This window comes from Trichechus manatus, unplaced genomic scaffold (genome assembly GCF_000243295.1).
Source record: "Trichechus manatus latirostris isolate Lorelei unplaced genomic scaffold, TriManLat1.0 scaffold00030, whole genome shotgun sequence".
NCBI lineage: Eukaryota > Metazoa > Chordata > Mammalia > Sirenia > Trichechidae > Trichechus > Trichechus manatus.
This window is the reverse complement of record NW_004443966.1, coordinates 11,858,266-11,868,714: the sequence shown is the minus strand read 5'-3', so window position 1 is coordinate 11,868,714 and position 10,449 is coordinate 11,858,266. Positions and strand designations below refer to the sequence as shown.

Genomic DNA, 10,449 nt, shown 5'->3' with positions numbered 1-10,449 from the left:
ATATATATATATATATCAACCAGTGGAACTTGACTGACCAACTGGGCAGACAGAAGAGACCATTAATCTACTGAAATAAACAGTCGTCCTATTCCCCTAAATGGTACCTAAGAGATAGGAAGAACTGTAATGCTAAGATAGCTCAAAGAAACTGTTGCCGATGATACTGCTCCTGTGTGTGATCTGACTGCCACAAACTGATCCAACAGCCTCCACATAAATAATACCACAGCCCAACCCCTTCACTGACCCGTTAACTCCCACACGCATTCACAAGCGGAGTGAGAACAGCTGGAAATTGAGGCTGGCCTTAAAACTGTGTTTCTCATGTGTCTGTGTGTTCAGAAAAACAATTTGGAAGGCAGTATAGCCTGGTGGTTAAGGGCCAAAGCTTTGGTGTCAGACAGCCTGGGTTCTCCAGCTCTACCACTTTCCAGCTGTATGACCTTGGGCAAGTTGCTTAGCTTTCCTGTCCTTCAGTTTCTTTACCAATAGAATGGAGATAAAACATCTACCTCATAGAGTTAAGTGAAATAATACATGTAATGTACTTGGAACAGCGCCTGGTATAGAGTGACCACTCAATATATGGTGGCTATTACTATTAGGTCATGGGAGAAAGTTGTGGCAGTCTGTTTCCATAAAGATTACAGCCTTTGAAACCCTATGGGGCAGTTCTACTCTGTCTATGAGGTCGCTATGAGTTGGAGTTGACTTGACGGCAATGGTTTGTTTTTTTTTTTTTAATTTTTATTACTTTTAGGTGGAACCATGTAAAATTGCTGTTTTGTAGGTCAAAAACAATAGAATGCTGGCAATTGTACAAGATTCAGCCTATTATCATTATTACTATTATTATTATGACTATAAACATGAGTTTACTGTCAGCAAGGGCTTATTGGGCTGAAGTCTTGGATGCTGTGGGCCTTGCAGTCACAAGGATCCTCTCTGAATTTGCTCAAGTCAATATTAATTACTTGGGGATAATGAAGACATGGAATTTTTTTTTTTTTTTAATTGGAACATAAGGTTTATTCTGAGCAGTTATTCTACGTGCACATAGGGAGACGATTCTGATTAAAAAAAAAAAAAACGCAAATGGCTCAAAGTAGGCTGGTTACAATGAGACTGATAAAGAGAAGAGGACGGGGAGGATTAGAAGATCAACTATTGGCTAATCTCAACATGACTGATTGAACCTTGCCTTCCTCCGTCTCACTGAGACCAACTGATATCAGGTCACAAGGTGGTCTCTAGCCCGGCTGCTAAAAATTTAGGTTTTTACAAAACTGTGGGTAAGAAAAATCCTTAAATCAAAGTAACAGAAGACATGGAACTTCTTAATCTTGCTTACCTTCCCTCTTCCGTGTTGCTGAAGGGGCCAAGAGCCTTATGAGGACTATGGAGGATATGAACACACACTTACACTCACTCTTATACATACAACAGCTGGAAATACCTTGAATGAAATCACAAACACTCCTTCTGTTTCACTTCCGTACTGCTGAATTGCCTCTTCATCTTCTGTCACCATAACGATTGGCATCCTGTCCTGGCAGTGGTGATAGTACCATACGGCTGCATTGTATATGCTCCTAGAACAGCAAAGGGCACGTAAGCCTCCCATGGCAGACCAACACAAGCTATTGTTCAGAATTTCACACTTGGCTTTTAACCTACTGACCTGCGGTCTGTATAGACAACCACTCATTCATTTCACAAATACTTCCTGAGTACCCCTTATAAATACACCTTGAACTTGGTGCCTTGGAAGATATAAAGGTGAATCAGAGAGCATTTGACAGCTCTTCTTCCCTAAGGCATCCAACCACCAGAGCAACCACTGCTATTTCTTCATGTGGCCTAGAAACCATGAGGCTTTGCCATTTTTTAACACCCTTTAATTGGAGGGCTCAGCCACACAACCCCACAGGCACAACAAGTTAAGCTATATGAGGCTGAAAAGAAACAAGTGTTTGGCTAAGAGAAAAACTAGGCTGAAGCCATGATCCAACAAGGTATGATCTGGAACCACATGCAATGTCTGAAAATCTCCTTTAAAAAAAACTGAACTGGAAAGCAGAGTCTAGGTCTGGAGACCTGTGTTCAAGACTAGATTATGTTTCCAATGAAGCATAAACGTGGGCAAGTCAATTTCTGTAGGCATCCGTTTTGTTTTCTGCAAATTCAGATGTTATGTAAGGCCTCTTTACTTCTAGAATATATTCAGTTTTGTTTTGTTGCATTTTGATTTGGCCACCATTTACTAAGTATCTACTTATGTGCAAGGCTGTGGACCTAGCGTGATCATTCTGTGTATTCACATGTGACCCAATCTGGAGAAAGATTTGCTCTTCCCTTTCTGGCCTTGAACCCTGTGGGAACTTGAGGACTACAACTTAGGACTCAGGGGTGTATCAGTGCTCATTTTGCTTTGGAGAATTGAAATATGTAATGGCTATTACAGAGAATACGAGAAAGATGTTTACCTTTTATTGACTATGCTAAGGCATTCGACCGTGTGGATCATAACAAATTATGGATAACATTGCGAAGAATGGGAATTCCAGAACGCTTCATTGTGCTCATGAGGAACCTGTACACGGGTCAAGAGGCAGTCATTCTAACACAACAAGGGATACTGCATGGTTTAAAGTCAGGAAAGGTGTGCATCAAGGTTGTATCCTTTCACCATACCTATTCAATCTCTAGGCTGAGCAAATAATCCGAGAAGCTGGACTGTATGAAGAGGAAAGGGGCATCAGGATTGGAGGAAGACTCATTGACAACCTGCTATATACAGATGACACAACCTTGCTTGCTGAAAGCGAAGAGGACTTGAAGCACTTACTGATGAAGGTCACAGACCACAGCCTTCAGCATGGATTATACCTTAAGAAACAAAAATCTTCACAACTGGGCCAATAAGCAACATCATGATAAACGGAGAAAAGATTGAGGTTGTCAAGCATTTCATTTTGCTTGGATCTACAATCAACACCCATTCAAGCAGCAGTCAAGAAATCAAAAGATGCGCCGCATTGGGCAAATCAGCTGCAAAAGACCTCTTTCAAGTGTTGAAAAGCAAAGATGTCACCTTGCGGACTAACGTGTGCCCGCCCAAGCCATGCTGTTTTCAATTGCCTCATATGCACGTGAAAGCTGGACAATGAATAAAGAAACTGAAGAGTTGATGCCTTTGAATTGTGGTGTTGGCAAAGAATATTGAATATACCATGGACTGCCAAAAGAACAAACAAATCTGTCTTGGAAGAAGTACAACCAGAATGTTCCTTAGAAGAAAAGGATGGTGAGACTACATCTCACATACTTTGGATGTGTTGTCAGCAGGGACCAGTCCCTGGAGAAGGACATCATGCTTGGTAAAGTAGAAGGTCAGTGAAAAAGAGGAAGACCCTCAACGAGATGGACTGACACAGTGGCTGCCAACAACGGACTTAAGCACAGCAACAATTGTGAGGGTGGTGCAGGACCAGGCAGTGTTTCGTTGTGTTGTACACAGCATCACTGTGAGTCAGAACTGACTCGATGGCACCTAACAACAACGTTACAGATATAAGAATTACAAGAAAAAAGACGATTGCAATGTTTTTTCGGATAAGACATTTTAAAGCTTAAGGTCTCTTTTGTCCTCTACAGAAGAGTCTAGCAGACACTATTGGTGCCCAGCACCTTGTACCCCAGGCCCACCTCTGACTTTAGCTGTAGCTGTGGTGGAAAGTTTGTCCCACCTCAACGGTGCACTGGAGTTAACTAAGGGGGCAACTAGCTAAATGCCCAAGCCTCCCCTTGGAGCTGACATTCTACATGGCACACTCTGCACGGCTCCTCAGAGGGTCCCCAGCAGGCCTGCGTCTTTGTTTCCCACAGCAGTAACACCTCCTTTACTGGCTTCTCCTCTGTCTCACTCTCCCCACTTCTCACTCCTGCTTCTGGGAATCACCTCCCACATAAGTAACCTACAGCCAAGTCCTCGCTTCAAAACTCTGCATTCGGGAGGACCTAAACAAAGCTTCTGGGAATCACCTCCCACATAAGTAACCTACAGCCAAGTCCTCGCTTCAAAACTCTGCATTCGGGAGGACCTAAACAAAGCTTCTGGGAATCACCTCCCACATAAGTAACCTACAGCCAAGTCCTCGCTTCAAAACTCTGCATTCGGGAGGACCTAAACTAAGACGCTGCACTTTTCCCTGCCTCTCTCCACCTCCCAACATACACAAAAGCATTAAAGCTCTGACTTTTGGATCACTGGAATGACCCTGCTAGCCATCAGGGTCTGGGGCAACTTGATCCTGGGGACCTAAAACCAGTACCAGTAGCCATCCAGTTGACTCTGACTCATGGTGACACATGTATGTCAGAGTAGAAGTGTGCTCCATAGGGTTTTCAATGGCTGATTTTCTGGAAGTAGATTGCCTGGCCTTTCTTCCCAGGTGCCTCTGAGTGAACTTGAACCTCCAACCCTTCAGTTAGCCGCCGAGCACATTAACCGTTTGCACCACCCAGGGACTCCACTCTGATCTATATCCCCCTAACTACAATTAAAAAAAAATCAATTAAATATTCAGATGTAAATCTAAAATACTGGCGCATATGTAAATTAAGTATTTCAGTAGTAATCATGGTTCCAGAATAATTGTTGGCTTGTTCTAGCATACTGTTTAGATCAACTCCCAAACAGCCAGTGATGAGGGAGTTTAAGAAGAAGATCATGTGAAAACTCAGTGCCATACCTGGTCTGCCACTTTTCCATGGATTCTCCTCTCTCCCGCAGGAGATAGCAGTGCTGCTGGAACTCGTTCGCAAAGAGAATGCAATCACGTCGTGCATCCTTCAGGAGGCTTCGCAACTTGTTATACTGCCTGTGACACAAGGAGAGAAATAAATCCAACAGAGCAGGTACTCATCTGCTGCCATCTCTTGCTAAGGATCAAAAGAGATGAGGCATTTTCAAGAAAAAGATTGATTACTGAAAACCCGAGAAACGTTTGTTTTTATTGGCCTTCGTGTGCTCAGTACTCTTCACAGGGCTGTCGGACAGCTGTTTCTTAATTTCAGTTGCTACTGTGTGTTTGGGCCTGCCCTTGCTAATTAGATTGCAGATCAGTCAAGCCCCTTCTGCTCCTTTCACCCTTCTGGCCATTTTATAGTGTGATTATACCACCCTGCCACAAACAGTTCCCTCTTTAAACACTCAGAAAGTGCACGGAAGCCAGCAAGGAGCTTAGCACTTTATTATCGTACCTCACCTGTTCTATAAATGGTATTACCAAAAACCCACTGCCGTCGAGTTGGTTCTGACTCATAGTGACCCTATAGGACAGAGTAGAACTGTACCATAGGGTTTCCAAGGAGCGGCTAGTGGATTTGAACTGCTGACCTTTTGGTTAGTAGTGGAACGTTTAAGCACTGCACCACCAGGGCCCCAAAATAGTATTAGGCATTAGTAAATTTTACTTTTTGCTGGAATCCCTAGAAAAGGACCAAACCCGATTCGATTCTGACTCACAGCAACCCTGTGGACAGAGTAGAACTGCCCCGTGGAGTTTCCAAGGCTGTAATATTTATTGAAGTCCACTGTGACATCTTTCTTCCCGAGAGGGGCTGGTGTGTTTGAACTGCTGACCTTTCAGTTAGCAGCTGAGCACTTAACTGCTACTCACCAGGGCTCCTTCAGAAAAAGACATGTAAGTTGGGGGGTTCGTTTGTGAATTTTATTTATGCAGCCACCATGATTTCCATGAATGAGGGTTAGCTTCGCCTGTTAGACAACTAACAGAAAGTTTTCAGGTTTTTTCCATCAGGAGACAAGACAAACAATGCTAGTCAAAGTCATAAGCCAGGCCTAGGGGTTTACCACCAAATTAGAATAATGATGATCCTTCCTAATATTTAGAAAAAAATATAACTTAACAAAAGGGATTTTCTCAAGTTTCACTCCCATATATTTTCCTTAGACTGTTACTGCATGCTTCCATTTGTCAGCTACCTACCAGCCAGATAAAACAAATGAACAAATGCCATAAGAATATTAACGGGGAAGGCAGAAAACACACAGCCAGTCACTCTGAGTGGGACAGTCGGGTTTTCTTGTAGACATGTGGATCTATGGTTATAATTTAACAGTGCATACATACACTCCTATTTTTTGTGAGTCATGGTTAGTAGCGCGTAAGATGGAATTAGCTATATGAATATCCCGTGTGGAGTTGGCAAACAGCATCATGATAAGTCTGACCATAAAAATTTGAATTTTTCTTAAACTCCAGTCTTCCCCTGGTTTCCCCTGACCGGCTTAGGTGTTTTCCAAATCTTCATCATCTAAATATTTTCAAATAATTTCTTAGACGGTGACATTTCTGAGACAGCGAAACTTATTTTCTTTATGTGGATTTTTTACTATTTTTATTAGATGATGACCTTACCTTTTTTTTTTTTGGTCATCCAGTTGATTTCAACTCGTGGTAACCCCATTTGTGTGAAGACCGAATTAATAAAGCAAATCTCCTAGATCTTACATACTCAGCGTCTATCACCAATTTTTAAAGTTAGCTTTCAAGATGTAACACCTTCTAGGGTTTAGGCAATTTTGGTCCCTCAGCGGAATCAACCTGAATGCACCTGCTGCTTGCTTAACAGGTAAGCTAATTGCCAAGGCCCATACTTGCTGATTCCTGTTCCTGCCTCTTCTTCCTCTTCATCAGCCATGTGCATTACACCCACTTTAAGGGCAGACTCAAACCCATTTCCCCCTGAGAGGGCTTTCTGGCTTAACTCGCACACCCTATACCTCTGCACATGCATAGTTTGTATTATTTACCCTTCACGTGTCTAAGGGGCTTCGTAATTACCTCCCTGCTTCTTTCATCTAACCCAAACAAGGTAACGGGCTTGCTGACAGAGGGACGAAGACTTCTTTTGTATTCCACAAGCTCAAAAAGTGCTTACCAAACAGAGAAAGCAGGGTGCTATCATCCTGCATCACTTCCCATCTTTTGTTCTCACATTTAGTATATTCCGAGACAAGGTGAAGCAGTGGAAAACCAATAGATTTTCATCAAGTTAACTACTTTGAAATGTTCAGAGGAAAAGACAGTTAAATTCCAACTCTTTGCTTTTGAATGTCCCGGAACTGGTTTTTAAAACAATCCTTAATATTAAAAATATTTTAGAAAACAGAAGTTGAAAAGCTGGGCATGTGTTAGCAAATCTGAATGATAACAACAAACTGATTTTAGTAGGAGAAATTGAAATACGACACCTGGAGCAGCATTTAAACTTGGATGTGTATAAACACCTATATCTTTGTGTCTGAACAAAATCAACTTCCAGCTCATTTTAAAATATTCCATCTGGAAAATCCTGCACACAATCTAGTTAATGCACATATTTTTGAACTCAGCACACAATAAGGAAAATTTATCATTTTCATATACAAATAAAAACACTTCATCTTTCATTAGCAAGGCCTGAAGAAGCCACAACATTTAAAAAAGAATAAACACATAGTTTCTGCTTTTTAAATAACTTGAGTGTTCAGGGGTTTGGTATATAATTCTAACATGCTATTTCCATACAGTCTCCAAGTTCAAATCATAAACCTTTCCTCAGTGTTAAATTAGGCAAAATCACTTTTTAGAGTATTTGTTTAGAAGGTGAACAATTACTCTTCATTTAGGTACAAGGCAAGCATTTTAGACTGGTTTCAATCAGAAATACTTTGTTTAGCAAATACAATTACTATGGGTGGTAGTTCCACTAGCAATATAAAACAAGTTATTTCTGGTTCCATTGAACAAACGATTACAAGTCCAATTTGCATCCACAAAGGAGTCTAAAATGTCAAAATACTTTCTTTTTCCCAAGAATGTAAGCTTCTGAAACAATACGTTTACACATCTCAAACAAGATTAAATAATGAATGTATCAAAAACAAAGACGCAATAACCCCTACTACTATAGAAATGCAAACCAAAAGTGAAGTTCAGCTAGAATCTTAATACACCCACATACTGGGGACACTGCAGTTTATTGATCTTTTGGCCAGGTGTTGAAGCAGAAGCATAAAATTATGTTACCGCATTCCTCACTACCAAAGAGAATACCAAATTAGTTCAAAAAGTCCTTTCTGACAAAATAATGAATTCCTCCCCTTCTCCTCTCCCCAACACGGGATCTTTTCTAAGGGGGTAGGAGGGGGGACCCACACCATAAATAAAAAAATAATGCAAAACAGATACCTCCAGCCCCTTTGATGCTGCACAGCCTGACAAGCTGTTTGCATGAAAATAATTCCCTTCAGCTCAGGAAACTCAAGGATCTCAAGGTAATCTTGGACAACTTTCCAATCAGGAATCACGTAATGGGTCACATCCATAGTCAAGAGTTTCCCATCTGAAATATAATTCAAAATTTAAGAGATTAGACAATATTTTCATATCTGGTTGATTACTATTTCAATGTCACCGTGCCCCAGTGTGCAAAATAACGTCCAACCTTAACTACACCATGAAGTTTTTAAAAGACAAATCTACTTTGGTAGAAGTTCAAAGTTCAGGCTAATGCAGCACCTTAATTTTTCTTCAGCTGTGATAGGCACTCAGTATGGTTTATGGTTTACTGGTGTTGCAGAGGGAGACAATGACTGATATTTTTACACAAACAAGGAAATTTTCAGCACAACCTGAACCTCTGTGTTAATTTATCGTTGATATACACTCGCATTCAAATAGGGCAGCCCAAAATATATTTAAGTTAACCACTTGCTTACGCTCAGCAATTTCAAGTCAGTTTTACCTCAAGCTTCTGAACACCCTCAGAAGTTTCCAAGGGCCAGAAAGACTGAACTGATTAGAAAAGATGCTCGGTGGAAGCCAAGGCATGGAAGGATTCCCACCCAGCCCGTGTGGCAGAGAGCTGGTTAGCCAACCTGTAACCGAAATGTTCACCTTAACCACAAAGCAAAGGATTCCAAACATTAGCTGAAAAAGACTCATCTTTCATCACTAAATCAGCAACCCTGTGTTGTTGGTTACAGGGAGTTAATTCCGACTCAACGGCGACTCCAGGTGTGCAGAAAACTGCTCCATAGGGTTTTCAAGACTGTGACCTTTTGGAAGCAGATCGCCAGGTCTGTCTTCCGAGGTGCCTCTGGCTGGGTTGAAACACCAACCTTTTGGCTAGTAGTCCAGCGCTTAACTGTCTGCACCACACAAGCAGCTTAGAAAACGGTGGGGGAAGATCTAGTGCACAGAAGTTCCAAATCCAGCTTTCCCAAGACCTCCCTGTACAACGAGGGGCCTAGATAATCAACAGTCATATAGTGAAGAAAAGGAACCCTGGTGGCGCAATGGCTAAGCCCTCGCTGCTAACCGAAAGGTCCGAAGTTTGAACCCACCAGCTGCTCCGCGGAGGAACTCTGCTTGGGTAAAGACCACACACCCGAAAATCTAACGGGGCAGTTCTACTCTGTCCTATCGGGTCAACAGGAGTCGGAATCGACTCCATGGCACACAGAACAACAGTGAAGAAGGCACTCCCCTTGATAAATGTCTGAGGATTCAGTGCTGGCAGGACAGAAAATTTATGGGGGGCAAAGCAGAAAATGTTAAATGAGCAGCAGAAGCAGCTTGCCACGGCAAGACATCGCGGCCAGCGTCCCAGTGAAGGGCTAACAGCTCAGGGCCTCACTATTTCACCGCGTCCGCCTTCTCCCTCCACGATCCTGGGAGCAGGAAGCGACAAGTTCTTGGGCCCACAGGCCCCTCGGAAAACTCAAACCATCCGGTCTCGACTCTATGGGGTCGTCCGTCTCTCGGGCCCTTCCATTTTATTGGGCGGAGCAGGGCACCCGGGGATCTCGGGAAGTCCCGTGCCAAAAGCCCCGGAAGCAGCGGGCCAGTGCTGTCTATGTGGCCCCGAACCCGCCGGCCTTTAGCCCGCGACCCGCAGCCGCGCTGCAGGTGATGCCTGGGGGCAGGCGGAGACCCCGGGGCCTCGGACGCCGCGCCACCGCGGCCTCGCGCTCCGCCTTCGGGCCACCCTCTTCCTCCTCTCCGCGAACGCTCCACCCCGGCGGCCGGGCCACCCTCGCTCCCGCCCGGCGGCCCGGCTCCCCTCGCTCCCGCCCGGCCGCCCGGCTCCCCTCGCTCCCGCCCGACCGCCCTCGCTCCCTCTCAGGCCCTGACCGTTGCGGCAGGCGGCGGGCTGCGGGCAGAGCGGGCTGTTGCAGGGCACGCTGGGCCGCAGGTAATGCTCCCGCACGATCCGCAGCGTCCGGCCACGGAAGGTCCTAAGAAACAGGACCTTCTCCCGCTTCTGCAGCATGGTAGCGGCGCTCGGCCAGGAGGAGCTCCAGGCGCCCGGGAAGTGGCGGGCGCGGCGCAGGCGGAGGCGGAGGCGAGGCCGCGGCTTCGGGCCCGCCCC

The 10,449-nt window shown here is 44.2% G+C and overlaps 1 protein-coding gene across 5 annotated transcripts in view; it reads right to left on the bottom strand.

Moving 5' to 3' along the window:
* Positions 1 to 10,363, bottom strand: part of DIS3L (DIS3 like exosome 3'-5' exoribonuclease) — a 30,467-nt gene extending 20,104 nt beyond the window's left edge. For 3 of the 5 annotated variants that reach the window (XM_023729740.1, XM_004374679.2, XM_023729741.1), the window contains exons 1-4: positions 10,212 to 10,363; positions 8,265 to 8,418; positions 4,758 to 4,886; positions 1,460 to 1,595 (exon numbers count right to left, since the gene is read on the bottom strand). In XM_023729740.1, coding sequence (XP_023585508.1) covers positions 1,460 to 1,595; positions 4,758 to 4,886; positions 8,265 to 8,418; positions 10,212 to 10,350 — 558 coding nt within the window. In that variant the 5' untranslated portion in view covers positions 10,351 to 10,363. Of the gene's footprint in view, positions 1 to 1,459; positions 1,596 to 4,757; positions 4,887 to 8,264; positions 8,422 to 9,714; positions 9,984 to 10,211 lie in introns of those variants that run through there. The other 2 variants (XM_023729739.1, XM_023729742.1) reach the window with 2 other exon arrangements.
* Between the last annotated feature and the right edge of the window lie 86 nt (positions 10,364 to 10,449).